At 48.6% G+C, this 16,978-nt stretch overlaps 1 protein-coding gene across 4 annotated transcripts in view; it reads right to left on the bottom strand.

Annotated features, from left to right (window-relative positions):
• LOC144797609 (B-cadherin-like) overlaps positions 1–16,978 on the bottom strand; it is a 696,579-nt gene that overhangs the window by 21,871 nt on the left and 657,730 nt on the right. For all 4 annotated transcript variants that reach the window (XM_078668297.1, XM_078668296.1, XM_078668298.1 and 1 more), the window contains one exon: positions 7,314–7,538. In XM_078668297.1, coding sequence (XP_078524423.1) covers positions 7,314–7,538 — 225 coding nt within the window. The remainder of the gene's footprint in view (positions 1–7,313; positions 7,539–16,978) is intronic.

The raw sequence follows: 16,978 nt of genomic DNA, 5'->3' as shown, positions 1-16,978 counted from the left end.
TCGTGTTTGAACTGAACGAAAGGGGCTTGAATTGAAAATGCCTGGAGCTCACTTACTCGCCGAGGTAAGGGCCAGAAGGAGTGCCGTTTTCAAGGAAAAATACTTAAGATCAACTCTGTATCGGCTCAAAAGGATGTTTCATGAGCTGAGCAAGAACTGTGTTGAGTTGCCAAGTGGGAGGTAAAGTCTTTACAAGAGGAAAAGTCCTTAACAGGCCTTTAAGAAACTGCTTGATCAACCTGTTAGACCAAAGAGAAGGGCCAGCAGATGATCTTCTGAAACAGGATATTGCTGCCAAGTGAACTTTCATGGAAGTGTGAGCAATACCTGAATTCGCCAGATGGAGAAGGAAGTGTGAGAAATACCTGAATTCGCCAGATGGAGAAGGTAAGGCAATATTTGTACTGGAGAAGATGAGGGTACATCTTCTTGGACTTGCACCAGATGCAGAACCTCTTCCATTTTAAGGAGTAGGTTGTTAGTATTGTCCGCTCTAGCCAGAACTGCTCTTCAATCCAGTGGAATGCCTATGCCCTGAAATTCCCTGAACTCGGGAGTCAAGCGGATAATCTGAGAGATGCCGGATCCGGATGCTGGACTTGATGGTGGTTCATTGTGAGAAGAGAGGGAAACCGTTTCAACTGGATCGGCGGTTCCAGGGAGAGAAGGTGAAGCTCCGTGAATCAATGTTGGCATGGCCAAGCTGGGGCTATCAGAATGAGCATGCAAGGCTCCGCTTTCAATTTCCTGAGAACCCTGGGAATCGGGGGGAAACTGGAAAAGCATATGCAAAGACGTTGCACCATGCTATCGAAAATGCATTCCCTAGAGATCCGTTCTGGGGACGCCAGCTTGCGAAGTGTTGGCATTTGGAGTTCTGCCTTGTAGCGAACGTGTCTAGGAGAGGGGTGCCCCATTGAGAGAATATGCAGGAGAGTGCGCTGATTCAATTGCCATTCGTGACACGCCTGCGGTTGTCTGCTCAGAGAATCGGCCAGAACATTGTCCGTTCCTGGGACGTACTCTGCCCGAAGAGAAATGTTGTGAAGGAGCAACCAGTTCCAGATCTTTTGCGACTCGTGTTAAAGAGCAAGTTCCCCCTTGCTTGTTTAGATAGTGCAACTAGTAGAATGCATGAAGACATCCCGATCAAGGCACACTGTTAAAGACTTCTTGGAATGTATGCGAATTTCAATGAAAGAACCTTGTCTTCACTCTGGTGACGGAAACGCTTTCTTCTGGGTCGTTGCGAGTGTAGCACCCAGGAAAGTTACACTGGGAAGACTGGAGGACAGTCTTATCCAGATTGAGAGTTAGCCCCAAGCGATCGAAAAGCTGTAGACAGGCTTTGGAAGACCTGGACGAGTCTTCTAGAGACGGTGCCTTGACCAGCCAGTCGTCCAGACATGGAAAGACCTGATGGTGTTGTTGCCCGAGATATGCGGCTACTGGAGAGAGGCATTTTGTAAAAATGCATAGCGCCGATTTGAGTCCGAACGGTAGGACACTGAATTGGAAGGGTCTGCCCGCTACTGCAAACCTCAAAAATGTGTGATTCCGGTGGATAGGGATGTGAAAATAGGCTTCCTGAAGATCCAGAGATACCATGTAGTTCTCCGCATTGAGAAGTTGTAGTACTTCCTGGATGGTAACCATATGAAACTACTGCTTTTTAAAGAATTTGTTGAGGCTTTTCAGGTCTAAGATCAGTCTCCATTTTTTTCTCCTTTTTGCGTACTAGGAAAAAGCGGGAGTAAAATCCTTACCCCCCGTTGACAAAGAGGAACCCTTTCTATAGCTCCCTTCTGGAGCATGAGCTAAATCTCCCAGAGTAGAATACGTAGATTTTTGTGAAGCCTAGGTCGGGGAGGGGTTTGGGGAGGAATTGGAGTGAACTCCAGTGAATGACAGAATTGAACTAACTGCAGAACCAATCGGTCCGTTGTGATTGGTTTTCAATTTTTTAGGAAATGGGAAATTCTTGCTCCAACTGTTGAGGGCGGAGATGAAATGGAGACTGGCAGTAGTGAAAGGTCATTTTTGCCGAGCTGCACCATTCTTTTGTCCACCTTTGCCACGAAAGAAGGACTTAGTATAGGATGACTGTTGTTGCTACTAACGCTGCTGGTATTGTGGCAGATACTGTTCACCAAAACCGATCTTCCTACTCTTCTGGTCATCACCTGTTGTAGAGGATTGCCCTCTTCCACTGGAGCCATGAAAATGTGGATTCTTGAATTGCAGGGTACCCAAAGCTCTGGATGTGTCGGTGTCTTTTTTTTATACCTTGAAGAGCTTGGGCAATGTGTGATCCGAAAAGAAGCTAGCCATCGTAGGGCATGTCCAAAAATTTGTTTGCACTACCGGTCTGAATGAACTTGTCTTCAACCAACCCTGGCACTGTAATACAGCTGCGACAGCTAGTTGGCGAAATCCAGTAGAGGTGATATCCATTGCGCAATTTATTATCTTGGATGCAGAACGTCGCCTTCAAGCTAGATCTTTTTTGCTCCTCTTTCGAATCATCTGGCAAGGCCGCAAGATATATAGCGATGTCTGCCAACAACTGTGTTATAACGCCCTAACAGTGCCAAGGAATTGAATGCATGCACTGTTAAAGCAGACATTGATGAGAAAAGTTTCCCAATGTTATCAAGCTTTCGACCTTCCTTGTCCGGAGGAGCGGCTAGTGGGGCTGAAGGATTTTTTGATTTTCGTTGAGCAGCCTGCGTGATGACAGTCTGGTTTGGGATGTCCTGTCAAACAAGCTGGAGCAGTATCTGGAGCGCTGTATTTCTTATCCAGACGAGACTATACTGGGGCACCGAGGAAGGGTTATGCATTATTCACCCTGATCCCATATGTATTCTATCATGGGTATAGATCTGACAGATTTCTTAATAGGTTCCTTAAAATCGTATAGGAAGCAAACTTGCTGGTGTGATGGCATAGGTATTTGGAAACATTGCACCGCTCTTTTCACTATGTTGTGAAATCCCCCAATGTCTTCAGAGGAGAGTCAGCCTGCGCAGCCATGGGAGAAGCAGGAAGGGTATGACAGTCGTCCCACTCATCATGAGTAGACTGGGAATCATGAAGTTCCCCTTCATGTGGATCCTCGTCCTCATAGTCTGGAAGGCGGATGTGGTGAAATGACAGTCCCCAGCTGTAGATTTAAAGGTGGAAGCTGTGGTCTTGGCGGTGGAGATACAGCTGGAGACTTGGCAGAAGTAGGGAATCTCTGCTTTTAGTCTAATGAGGAATTGTAGGTCGGAAACCAAAGATGCTGGTAGGCAAACCATGGGCGGTGGAGGCGGATGGTATTCTTCAGTATAAACAGTCTGATGATCTTTGTACTCATAATCCGAACGGTCTTGATACTTCACGTTAAGTTCAGATGGGTTTGTCGCTGTTCTAAACATGCTGCCCTCGTCAGAATCCTTAGTCTAAGAGGTGAGCTGGAGGCAATGGCTGGACCCTATTAGGGGAAGTCCGGGCCTGCGTCAATGTACGTTCTGTGATTTGGAGATGGCCGTACGTACTTCAGATTGGAGTCAATAGTCGTCGACTGTGTAGCCGAGGGCACCATGGTCAATGGGAGTACCCATCGACAGAGCAGTTGTCGATGGAGATAGTCTACGACATCAGAGTGGATGTCGACGGGACAGTCTTAGTCGAAGCAGTCGTCGGCAATCGTAGTGTCGACGGTTGTTTAGACGTCGACTTTATCGTCGACGAAACAGACCTACCGGTTGATGTAGATAGTGAAGATTAGGCGACAGAAGTGGAAACCGTCTTAGTCGAGGTTACACACAAGGCCGTAGATTTCCTAGTCGTTAAAGCCACCGTCGACTGAGTGGAAGGCTTTTTAAATGTGTGAACAATCTCCTGAGGGGAACCTTTGGTGGTAGAGCCTTGGGATGTACCTCTGAAGACTTTTTATGCGTCTTTAGAGGTGGCTGTGACGAAGGGCCTGGAGAAGCCACCCTTGGTCTTTGAAAGGACTTGGAGGATAAGGAAGAGCCCTCACTCTCCTCAGAAGACTCCGGTTGGTCTTGGTCTTTAAGCCTCTGCAGCCAAATCAAGATGCGCCCCTCCCGATCTTTGAGGGTCTTTGAAGAAAAGGTACGACATACCTTGCAGTCCTTTGAATGATCGGGGTAAAGGCAGTAGACCATCTTTGTGTTTGTCATCCACATGCAGCCTCTTTTCACCACAGGGCCTAAAAAGGCCTTTAAGGTGTATCTGCCATGAAGAACTGAAGAACTTCACTCAAAAGATGGAATCATGCAAGAAGAAACACTGGAAATCCAGAAATGAGGAAAACTGAGCAGAGCTCAGAGGAGACCCCCCCCCCCTAGCACGACGTGCGGTAGAAAATCTGAGGGACTAGAGCTCCTTCTAGGAAGGTCCCAGAGGTTGGTGATCACTGATAGACCCTAAAACTGGATAAACACTACTATACAAGAGCCATTGGGGAGGAGCAGATCTACATCCTGCAATTGTGTGCGCTAGACGTTCAAAGACCTGATGGGGAAACGGGCCACCTCGCAAGAAATCTGTACGGACTCGCACTGCGAAAGCTTGGCATCCTTTTTCGTGGAGAAAGTACAGAAAATCTATCGAGGATTCGTACCAGCTGCCCCCGGGGATGCTCCTAGCGAAGTAGAGATCTTGGTGCCTGAAACTCTGTCAATCCTGCCGAGTATGTCTAATGAGGTATTCGATACTCTGAGCCTTAAAATTAAATCTGGCTCTCCCTCAGATCCTCTGAAACCGGAGTTTTTCGCCTCTCTCCCGCCTCTCTGTCGCGAGCCCATTCTGGAATTAATCAATCTTTCCCTCAGTGAGGGCGTGGTGCCATTACCCTGGAAGCAGGCTGTGGTCAAACCCATCTTGAAGAAACCGAATTCTGACCCCCTGCTCCCGGAGAACTACCGGCCCATCTCCCTCCTGCCTTGGACCGCCAAGGTTACGGAGGCACACGTGAATACCATTCTGTCTGCCCACCTTTCGCGTAATAACATCCTTGACGAGACTCAAAATGGGTTTCGTGCGCAACATAGCACTGAAACGGCTTTGCTCTTTATGATTGAGCATTTGCGATCAGTGCTAGACGCGGGGCAGACCGCGGCGCTCCTATTGTTAGACCTGAGCGCCGCGTTTGACACGGTGTCTCATGACATTTTGCTGCGGCGTCTGGAGGAAGTAGGGATTGTCGGGAAGGCTCTTAAGTGGTTCCGCTCATTCCTCTCGGACCGGTCTTTTAAAGTAGCCATTCCACCTGGCCAGTCCTCGTGTCATCCTCTGGAACTGGGAGTCCCTCAGGGCTCTGCCCTCAGCCCCACACTATTCAACTTGTATGTGAAACCGCTGGCTGCTGTCGTCAGGCAATATGGCCTTACGATGACATCGTATGCCGACGACACGCAGCTGGCGGTGACTCAGTGGGGACCCTGAGGTGACTGCACCCAGATTCCGGGCAGGACTGATAGCTGTGGCTAGCTGGATGCGTAACAACTGCTTACAGCTTAATACAAAAAAGACCGAGGTCCTGATTGTGGGGAAGCAGGCGGAACTCTGGGGAGACCAGTGGTGGCCTCTCGAACTGGGGGCGATGCCTATCCCAGTGGAAGAAGTAAATAATTTGGGGGTATGGCTGGATTCTAACCTCTCCTTTGCCAGCCATACAAAGAAGACAGCAGCCACCTGCTATGGCATTCTGCGAGGACTTAGACCAGTTCTCAAATTTTTCGACCCTCCCACACGTCAACTGGTGGTTCAGGCCTCTATCCTCTCACGGATAGACTACGGGAGTGCCTTGCTCCTTGGAGTCAATCAGGCTGAGGCGACGAGGCTCCAGAGGGTGCAGAATGCTGCTGCACGGGCCATTGTAGGTCTTCCGAGACGATGTCCTGTCTTGGCCTCTCTGCACTGGCTTCCGGTCAGACAGAGAATCAAATTCAAGGTTCTCTGTCTGGCATTTAAGATCTTAAAGCTTTCTTCTCCTCCGGCCTTGACAGGCCTTATTTCTTCTTATGTCCCCACGCGATCCCTTAGATCCGAAGCCCAGTATCTGGCGAATAAGCCTAGGTTCAGGCTTAGCAGGATGGGAGGACGTTCCTTCCGCGTGTTGGCGGCAGACTTATGGAATTCCCTTCCTGTTCATATTCGGGCCCTTAACAGCTTGACCCTTTTTAGAAGGGCCATCAAAACCCACTTGTTCATCTCTGTAGGCTAATATCCCCCTCTGTTAGCTCTGATCTGTTGTGTTGTTGTATATGATCAGGCGCCAGGACGCCCCTTCGCTGGGGCAGCTGTTGCGCCTAATAAATGTTATTAACATAACATAACAGGCATTGGCAAAGTGACCCAGTGGACGGCTGTTCAGCTAGAATCCTCCACCACAGCAGCAAAATACATAAAGGATGAGGAGAGTGAAGGGAGCAATGGTCATTTTGTGGTAGAATCCCATTGGGCAATAACGTGGACAAATGATCAGTTTTGCAAAATACCAGTGAAGGGTCACTTTGCTTTAAGAAACAGGAGTATCCATATATACACCAACATGTCGACGAGGTTACAAATCGATGATTCACACCAATAAGAAATGGCTCGTAACAAAGGACAGTATGACGCCATGTGCTACTTCAATTACCAATAGTTTAGTGATTCACTTTGTGAATTTTTTTTTTTTTTATGGAAAAAGATGCATCTTTATTACATCAATTACTGCTGTATTGACGAGATGTGAAAGACTTATGCTGCTTGGATCTAGTGAGGAGGTTCTGTGCAAATAGTTCTCCAAGGAAAGGTTTCAGGGTCGGTCCCATTCCTGACCCAACACCTGTGCACTGTACGAGTCAAGGCCCAGACACTCCAGCTCAGGCCCCTCAATCCTGAGCAGCAGTGGGTCCTACTGGCCCAATACAGAGTGCGCAGCTCTGCCAATGTACCTCCATCAGGAACTGCTGCTAGACAATGCTGAGACACACAGATCCAATGATGCACCTCAATCCTGAGCAGCAGTAGGTCCTGCTGGCCCAGTACGGAGTGCTCAGCTCTGCCAATGTACCTCCTTCTGGAACTGCTCCTAGACAATGCTGAGACACACAAATCTGCTGATGCATCTCATCTAGTGATTCACTTTGGTAGTTCAAAGTATTTCTGCAATATAAGTGCCCAAAGACAGAAAAAAAGGGAGCATACAAACATGATCCTTCAATAAAAGAATGAATACTAGCTATCTTGCTTCATTGACTCTTTCCTTCGCTATACCTTGCCCACCCACTGCCCAGGCAGTTAACAAATACCTCTCTCGTTCATATGCACGTCCCAGTTTGCTGCAGACTCGTGCGTTAGTTCAGCTCGGAATGGAAAGGTGTTTGGGGGTCGGTCAAGGTCAATTATATTCAGCATCTGAGCCTCTGCGTTCTCAGTGCAGACCGTGAACATGCGAGGATCGGGCTCCGGTCCATGGTCGTTAACGTCCAGAAGGCGCAGGACAACAGAGAGCATGCCGGTTCCAGGTGGAAATCCTGCAGGAAACAAATAATACCACTGATACAAAAGAATAAGGCAGCAACTACACAATGCTGGAGGTTCACATGCAAAACCAAAGCAAAATACTTGGACATGGAAAACACCTTTCACGTACACTGCACCCTGCCCATGGGGCTACCTTGAGGTGACTTGCATGAATCAAAGGAAAGGTTTGTGCCTGGCAAGTGGGTATACCAGCCAGGTCGACATGGCAGTTAAAAAATGCAATTGATGACAATGCAGTGGCGGGCCAAACACACGTTTACAGGGCTACTCATGTGGGTAGCACAACCAGTGCTGCAGGACCTGGGCGCACACAGTGCACTTTACTAGGGAATTCCTAATAAATCAAATAGGCCAATCATGGATAGCCAACCACAATTTACACAGGAAGCACTTGCACTTTAGCACTGATAGCAGTGGTAAAGTGCCCAGAGCCCTAAAACCAAATGCAGCACAGTCAAAAACAGGATATCAGAAGCAAACAAAACAGGGAAAAAAAACACAAAGATGCCAGGCCTAACAGTTACCTCTCCTTGGCAGTATAGTGCAAGTACTTGCCCATATAAAGAAATGCCAAGTAGTAATGTCAGCTGCTCTCATGTACATGCCCTTGTTTTAAATCTCATCCCCACAACCCCCTCACCAAAACCACATTGCTGTATGATAAATGAGAAGCAAGTTCTGCGCAACAGCTTCCCCCAACCCCTGGACATATAGGGCTAAAATAACTCACAAGCTCATAGAGGTCTATAGGTGGGTTGTGTCAAGAAACAAGACAAGCAATGGCACAGTAAATAGGTCTCGCCTTTTGGACCTATAGGCTTTGCCAAAGTTGCCACTGGTCATGCAGTTTTCTAGGCGCATGCATGCGTCAACAGGCAAATGCCTATGGAATAACAGGATGACTGACTGATCCAAGATGGAAAGATGGATCAGTAAATAAAACAAAAATAGCTATTTCGCTACTGCGTAAGCACTGCAATTTGCTATAAAGTTCTAAAAAAAGTTTTTAAAACAAGTCTCTGCCTCGACGTCACCAGCGAGGGCAAACAAGTTTGTGCTTTACATCTCATCTATCACCCGCCTGGTGACAATCTCATATTCACCCAACAACTCATGGACATGATCACTTCCAATGCCGGTCGGCAGACCACCCAAGTCTACCTGGGTGACTTCAATCTCCACTGGAACGATCAGAAAGACAGTGGTGAATAGTCTCAAAACTTTCCTTAATGCGCTTGACCTCACCCAAATATGCGATAGACCAACACACGACAAAGGCGCGATACTTGATCTCATCATTGCCAAAGAGAATTCTACACAACTGGAGACAATTCTACCCTGCGACTGGTCAGACCACCACATTATCACCTTCTTTATCAATGAAAAAGTTAAATCTAACCCGGCTCAACCAATCAAAGCCAAAACATGGAAAAGGGACATGAAGAATCTCAACCCCTCTACCCTGCCTCCCCACATCGGCAATCTCCTCCTTCCCCCTTCAGGTGCCTCGGATGTTCAATCACTGACTGACCACTACCTTGAATCTATGAATACATTAGTCAATGAAGTCGCCCCACTGCAACTGAAGAGTCTCCACCAAAATTTCTAACCCCTGGTATGACGACAGACTCAATGACGACAGGCGTTCGATGCGAATGGCAGAGCGCACCTGGAGATCAGACCCTTCAGCACTGCACCTTAAAAGGCTTAAAAACAAGAGAAATGCCTACTTCAGGAAAATAAAGCGCACAAAGTTGGACTTCTTCAGCCGTCAGTTGGACCAAGCAAAAAACAGGCCAAGAAAACTGTTCGAACTAATCAAGACCCAAACAAAGGCACAACCCTCACAATCAAAGAGCACAACAAGTGACACCCCACACTGAAGACTTCTCTGCTTTCTTTAAGCTAAAGACTGACAACATAAGAAATGACCTCATCTTGGATGTAGGCTGATTCCCCAACCACACCAGAATGGCTAACACTCAACCTAAAAACATGGCATCTTGGCTGTACTTCGATACCTACTCGGAAGCAACAATACACAAACTGCTCTGCACCCTGAAGCCCTCTAATCACCTCACAGACCCTCTACCTGCTAATGCTGTAAAAGACTTCATCCCCTTGCTCCTCCCTCTCTGGACCAAAATAATCAACTGCTCCTTGCAACAAGGCCTCATTCCAGACGCCCTCAAGGTGGGGCAAGTCACACCTATACTCAAGAAACCCACAGCCGATCCGTCTGACCTAAACAATTACCGGCCCATCACCAATATCCCCACCCTGGCCAAACTGCTGGAGAAATGTGTCCAACTCCAACTAACAAGACACATTGACCAATTTGACCTCCTCAACTCTCATCAATCAGGCTTCCGAGCGAAACATAGCACGGAAACAGCTATGACACACATAATTGATGACGCCCTCCAAATTCTTGATCGCAATGAGTCCTGCCTCCTCATCCTTCTTGACCTCTCGTCAGCATTTGACACGGTCAAACATGAGAACTTGCTGGAGCTGTTAAGCACTAGAATGGGTCTATCGGGAACGGTTCTCAAATGGTTTGCGTCCTTCCTGCACAACCGGACTCAGAAGTTCAAGATCGACAATGTGCTATCTGCACCTGTGCCTGCAGATCTTGGTGTTCCACAAGGATCCTCCCTCTCCCCCACACTGTTCAACCTCGTCATGGAACCGCTTGCCACCTTGCTCCAAGCTTCTAATGTCCAATTCCATATGTACGCCGACGACACAACTGTACCTAAAGCTTCAATCCCCGGAAGATATCAAACATCTGAATTCCACGCTTATTAACACTCAGTCTTGGCTAGCTGATAATCACCTCAAACTAAATGCTCTGAAAACTGAGTTCCTTCTCATCTCACCCCCGGCGAAAATTTCCACCACCCAAACATGGCTCAACAACCTAACAGCACTCAATGTCCAACCCACCATCGTGGACTCAGCGAAATCCCTGGGCATCACACTGGATGCCAAGCTCAACATGCAGCAGCACGTCAGCAAAGCCACAAAAACAGCGAATTTCCAAATCAACACACTGAGGAAAATCAAACCCTTCCTCCCTGCTGAAGACTTCCAAACTGCTGTACAAGCGTTAGTCATCCCTCGAATAGACTACGGAATGGTGGCCCTCAGCGGACTCCCGCTATCCACAACAGCACCCTTAAGAGCCTCCCTGAACGCTGCCGCAAGACTCATCACTGGCTCAAGAAAACACTCGCATATTTCCCCAGACTTAAAGTCCCTAAAATGGTTGCCTTTTGAAGCCAGAATACAACTAAAAATTGCAGTTATGACACACGCGGCCGTGCACCACAATGCACCCAACTACCTCGCTCAAAAGTTGTCTATATCAGGAGGTTCGAGATCCAATAGAAGCTCAAAAAATCTACTCCTGAAACCCCGTAGATTCCGGAAAGAGAAAACCTACAAGCGCTCCTTCTCAGGAATGGCACCCAGGATCTGGAATGCGCTCCCTCCTGAAACAAGGCGTATCTCCTCCACTGCACTCTTCAAGAAAGAGGTGAAAACCATCCTTCTGGCCAAGATCTCCTGAACCTTATTGGTGTTGGATCAGAGACTCTGCATTGCCTTGTGTCAATGCTCACCTTGTCCTTTGGCTCTATACCTCTACTTGATGACTATACTAAAACACTGGTATAAGCCTTCCACACACCCAAGTTGTACCTGAACACCTCTGTATTGGGATCAAGGACTTGTGCCGTCTCATATTACTTGTTTACCTGACTGTATATTGATATGTTTTATGTATATTATGATCCTTTCATGTTGGTGACTACTACATTGTTCCCACTACCTCTGTTCATTCCTACTGCCCCTACCTTGTCATTGTGAAGCGCTCTGATATCTGTAAAGATCTTGTTCGCGCTATATAAAACTTTGAATAAATAAATAAGCATTTGCAATGCAATAGGTCTCGCGTTAGAAAAGTTTGAGCTATTGGTATTGTAAATGACAAATTTTGTATTTATGTGTTGGTTTTGAAAATAGCTAAATGAATAGCTTTGTCATTTACAATTCCAATAGTTTTAACTTTCGCCAATGTGACACCTATAGCATTTGTAATGCAATAGGTGGAGTAGTTTCTTACTTGTAACTCCAGTTCTGTAGTAGGGGTATTTCTGATAGTCATAATCTAGTGAATAGTCCCGCCCATGTGCGTGGACCCCGGAGCAATCAAAAATATTCTCTTAAACTGTCTTTGCAGTCCTGCATAGATAAAGACAGAATTAAGACAAATAATGCAGCCTAACATACAAGGCTACAAAGGCCACCACTTCATCTAAACAGTGAAAAGGATAGCCCACCATGTCTGGTTTAACACTTTACCAAGTTTCTCACAGGGAAAACTCCTTCACCAAAATCATTGAAATGATAGAGGGAGGGTTGGACACACAAGCCCCCATAGGCTGCCATTATGGGTCTTGAAAAGTGATACCGTGCCTTTAAGGAACTCTCCAGAGACCCTCGGTATCCCAGGATGCACAGCCAAAGTCCTTTTACTTTCAGTTCTTTTTGAAGGTGTATAAAGCGATAGAATGAGCCTTAGGCTTACCCCCTATGGTCTTGTTAGCCTTCTGGTAACATAACTGGATACAGGACACAACCCACCTAGAGATGGACTGTTTTGAGGGGGCAAGGCCAGTCCTGACCGACCCATAATTGACAAGTGCTCTGACCTACGAAGGTCCTTGGTCTTATAACTCAAAAGGGTGTTGAAATTCTACTTGGATGAGAGCCTGAGCCTTCCGAAGGATCGATAAGAGTCTCTCCTCCGAAGGAGACACGCTTGCTGACAGTATCGATGGAGGCTCCCAAGTCCTGTAGGCACTGGACAGGCGTCGGAACAGACCAGGACATATTTATATGCAACCCCAGCTGGTTCAACAGAACAGCTGTCCTGGCGAAGTGCAGTTGTGCTTCCTGGAAGGTGGAGGCTTCCAGGTGGAGGCTTTGATCAACCAGTCGTCCAGGTACGGGTAGACAAACACCTTGTTCTCTCTCAGGTGCGCTGCCACCACTGCCATGCATTTTTGAAAACGTCCTGGGTGCAGACTCAGTCCAAACAGTAGTACGGTGTACTGATAGTGATTGGTGCAGACTAGAAATCGCGGGAACTTCCGGTGTTTTCGTGCAATAGGCACATGGAAGTACGTATCTTATGTCTATTGCGCAAAGCCAGTCTCCACTTTGCAGCGGAGGATAAATCTGGTGCAGAGACCGCATGCAAAACTTTTCCCTGCGAATCCATTTGTTTGCTTGTCACAAATCCAGCATGGGCCTGAACTCGTTCTTGTCCTTGCGCACGAGGAAGAACCTAGAGTAAAGACCCTTTCCCCTTTGAGACAAAGGGACGTCTATCGCCCTTTTTCTTAACAGGGTATCCACCTCCACCTGAAGCTCGCGCAGTTGGAACTGCGAGCAAACCGGTGGAATCGCCGGAGGCGGGCTGACGAAACAAAGACTATCCATTGCAAACAATATTCAGCACCCACTCGTCCGGAGTAATTTTTCCCCACTCTGCCAAGTAATGTTGTATGCTTACCCCCCACCGGAGCAGGTAACGGACGAGGAGGAAGTAACCCCTCAGGGCCTAGACCCAGGCCTTTGGGCGTCGAGGAGGACTGTTGGCCGCCTCTGCCCCTCTGGCGCTTTTCGAATGGCCGCCTCTGGTACTGCTAGTGGTGCTGCTGGCCAGCTGGACGACCTTGCCCTCTTCCCTGGGCACCGAAACGTCTCTGGAAGGGACGCAAGGTATTCTTCTGCTCTTTTGGCTTCTCTAACCAGACAGCCGTCAGGGTTTCTGATTCCGCCTTCATGCGGACCATTTCCTCATCCGCATGTTTACCAAAGAGCGTCGACCCAGAGAACGGCAAGTTGGCGACTCGCTGCTGCGCCTCTGGTTTCAGCGATGTCAAACGCAACCAGGCATGGAGTCTCAGATTAATCCCATAGCAGTACCCATGAGCCGCCGAGAGGAATCTGCAGCCGAGCGGATAACCTGATTGGATACCATCATGCCCTCACTGATGATTTCCTGAAAGTCTTCCCTCTTGTCCCTGGAAGGTGCTCCAGAAACTGCTGCAGGGACTCCCACAAAGACCGGTCATACCAACCCAAGAGAGCTGTGGCACTAGCGGCTTTCATGGACGTAGCAGCCGTACCTCATACTTTGTCCCGCTGAGTCCATTTGACGGCTCTCCTTATCCGGAGGCACCATAGAACACGGGGCAGTAGCATGCTGCTCCCTGGCCACAGTGACTGAGAAGTTGGCCTGATACAAGGTGATCACTAGAGCTAGTGAGCATCATATATCAGTCCAAACAACCCTTATGGTGATTGGTTGTAAGTCAACCTTATAGACCAGCTATCCTAATGGTAGCATGGACAAAGCAGTCTTGGGCTAAACTCTTTTGGCATGTGAAGCCAGCTGTTTAACCACAATATAACCCCTTGAATACCAGATGAAAGGACACCACACAGGTAATGAAAATAAACCGTATATTTATTAATAACACCTCTGAACTCTTTATGAGGTCAGAGGGCTAAGCACATGACCATCTCTTACAAAAAATACGACAAGTTGCACAAAATTACAATGGTGCCCTAGGGGCACGACTACCATATACTAAGTATGTGGAATGTGAAAGTCGATAAAAGGAATGGAGCTGTCCAGAGGCTGTAGGATCGATGGGACCACGCTACACTAACTTCAGGTAAGTAATAGGAGGCCCACGGAACGCGTGTGCAGAGTGTGAACTCACACGCGAGATGCGTAACAACGTCTATGGACAGTACAGTTCAAGGTAAGTACGGACAATCCTGACTAGGTAGGACAACAACTGTGGAATTGGACACTAGGACAGACTACTCTTGAGCACCGAAATGCTCTAGTTACCTCACCCACAGGCTGCAGGTGCATAGGTGCCAAAGTGTGTCGGGTTCTCGCGTTGAAGTCAATGGAGCCTGAAAGAAAAGATGCTGCAGGCGACCAGGAGGAAGATGTCCGGTGCGATCCAAGGGTGGATCGGTGAAGGACCTGAAAGCAGAGGGGACAGTGTTCAAAGTCACTAGCCAGTGACCGGTGTGGAACCAGGAAGGAACCAGGTGCTGTCGTCGCGATCAGGTGAAGAGTGGACGCTGGACTCTGCAGCCACGTGGACCAGGAGGTGTCTTCGACGACCAGGATGGAGACACGAGCTGTCCCACGCAGGCTCTCGCTGTCGGCGGTGTCGGATCCGGAATTGGAGTCAACAGGCCTTGGCAAAGGCAACCCACGCGGTGAAGGGAAAAGTCTGGTGCGGACTAGGAGAGTCCGGGGTGCCCCTCTTTTGGAAGGGAGCAAGGCCAGTCTGGAGCAACCAGACCAGCAGCAAAGATTCAAAGCTTAGTCGTCTAGGAGGCCACTAGCCAGCCGGCAAGTGACCAGACAACAAGTCGAGCAGCAAACAAGCAGAAGAGCCCCACGCAGATCTCGTGGATGCTGGAGGGCTGATCTTTGGTGCAGGGGCTGCTCGGGGCTGCGGCTTCAGTCCCCAAAGCACTTGGTCGAGTTTACCTTGGGAGTCGTGCTGGAAGCGAAGTGCAGTTTCTTCCAAGATGGCCGGTCCCACGTGTCTCGTCGCGCCCATAGATCTCAGCTGTGCTGCAGATGTAGGTTGAGGTCGAAGAGGTCTGGGAATCCGGGTCTCGTCGGGCTCTGAAGTCTGGATCCTCGAGGGAAGACAAAAGGAAGCCGCTGGACGCTTGATGGTGCCTGCAGTTGCAGGGTGGATACTCCTTGCCCACAAGGGAGATTTCTTCAGTGTTCTGTGGAGCAGAACATCGAAGTCCAGAGTTTCTTCTTGTAGAGTAGTTCAGGATTAATCTAATTTGGAATGTGACCAGCTCCTACCTTTATCCTGCTAAAGGGGGCTGCACTACTGACTAGGTCCCTCCCCTGGGTGGGACCAGGAAGGGGGTGGTTACACCCCCTATCCTTTGTCCGGTTTCACGCCAGAGCTGGGGCAGGGATGCCCCAGCAACTGGTTTGAACCGGTGTATGCACGGGACACCTTGTGTGCCCCAGGCCTGTCTCATTCCTTCCAGGCCTATCCTCCCCAATACACAAAATCCTGTCTGGGGTGGTGCTAGCACCTCCCAAGGCAGGAAACCCTTTGTCCAAGCCACCCTCGCTGGAAGGACTCCCAGCAGCAGGAGGTCAGACTTGTCTGTGGTGGCAGCATCCATTTTGTGATGCCAAGGCTCGAGTTAACTTTAACCGGGGTTCAGTTACATACATGTCGTGTCCCTCTAGAAGGGTGGAATGCTACCCCCGTCGCCAGAATTGGCGAGGGGGTAGTATTCCAAATCGTATGACACCTTACTCGACATGTTTTGATAATGTTATACCAGTGTTAGCATTTAACCGTGAGGTTGATAATGCACTTAAGAGTATATGGTATAGCGTTATATTGGAACAGCTATTAGGACTTGGTTCAGCAAGCTGCAAACGGGCTCAGCTCATGCCAGAGCACCATCTCACATAATTCCAAGCACTCTGCCTTCAGGATTGATAAGGCCTTCCATAGGAGGGACTGATAGGGATATATGTGTCCATTTTAGGGTTAGATATAGGTATACTATATCTATAGCAAAAGGTGATACCACCACCTTGCCCCAGCTGTCATGCAGCCAGTTGTGTCCGTTTTAGATGGCCAGCCAGGGGTGGCATAATACATGCTTCAGCCCCTGGTAGGCCCTGGGTACACCTATGCCCTGGATTCCTAAGGTATACTGTACAGGAACTGATAAGGTGGCCCAGTACCAATTGGTAAATGCACCTAAAGTACATTGTTGTCAATTTAGAGCGAGAACAGCTAGGCTGTGGGTCTGATTAGCAGGCCCACAGCCAGGGAAAGTCGTAAACCAGTGAACCAAAAAGCAAAAATCTGGGTTGACCATAGGATTGCAGACCCCACCCTCCTACAGTGACGATCATCGAATCCGGCACTGGGTCTGATCGAAGGAACGCCGGATCTGAGTCTGGGGCCCTGTACTTTTTCTGCAGCCGGGAAAGAGCAGATTTTGCTGACGCCGGAGTCAAGAGCTCCATCGCCGGTTCCTCCAGCCCTGGCACCAAGGGTCAAGACAACTGCCGCTTGTGTAGGGTCTCAAATTACCGATGTAGAAGGTGTGGGAACCGTTACCGTAATCCCCAGCTTCGCTGCCCCTCAATAACACCTCCTGAAACGACACAATGTCATCGACCGGTAACACCCTCGTACGGGGGGGAATCCGATAAGGTGGACAAGTACTCCCTGGCACTGGAAGAATCCGTATGACAGGACCTTGACCTGTCCCTCCAGTGACGGTGCCGGGACCGTGTCGAAGACAAACGGTCACTCCTTGA

Source organism: Lissotriton helveticus, chromosome 12, assembly GCF_964261635.1.
Source record: "Lissotriton helveticus chromosome 12, aLisHel1.1, whole genome shotgun sequence".
Lineage (NCBI taxonomy): Eukaryota > Metazoa > Chordata > Amphibia > Caudata > Salamandridae > Lissotriton > Lissotriton helveticus.
This window is presented reverse-complemented; position numbering and strand designations above follow the sequence as displayed.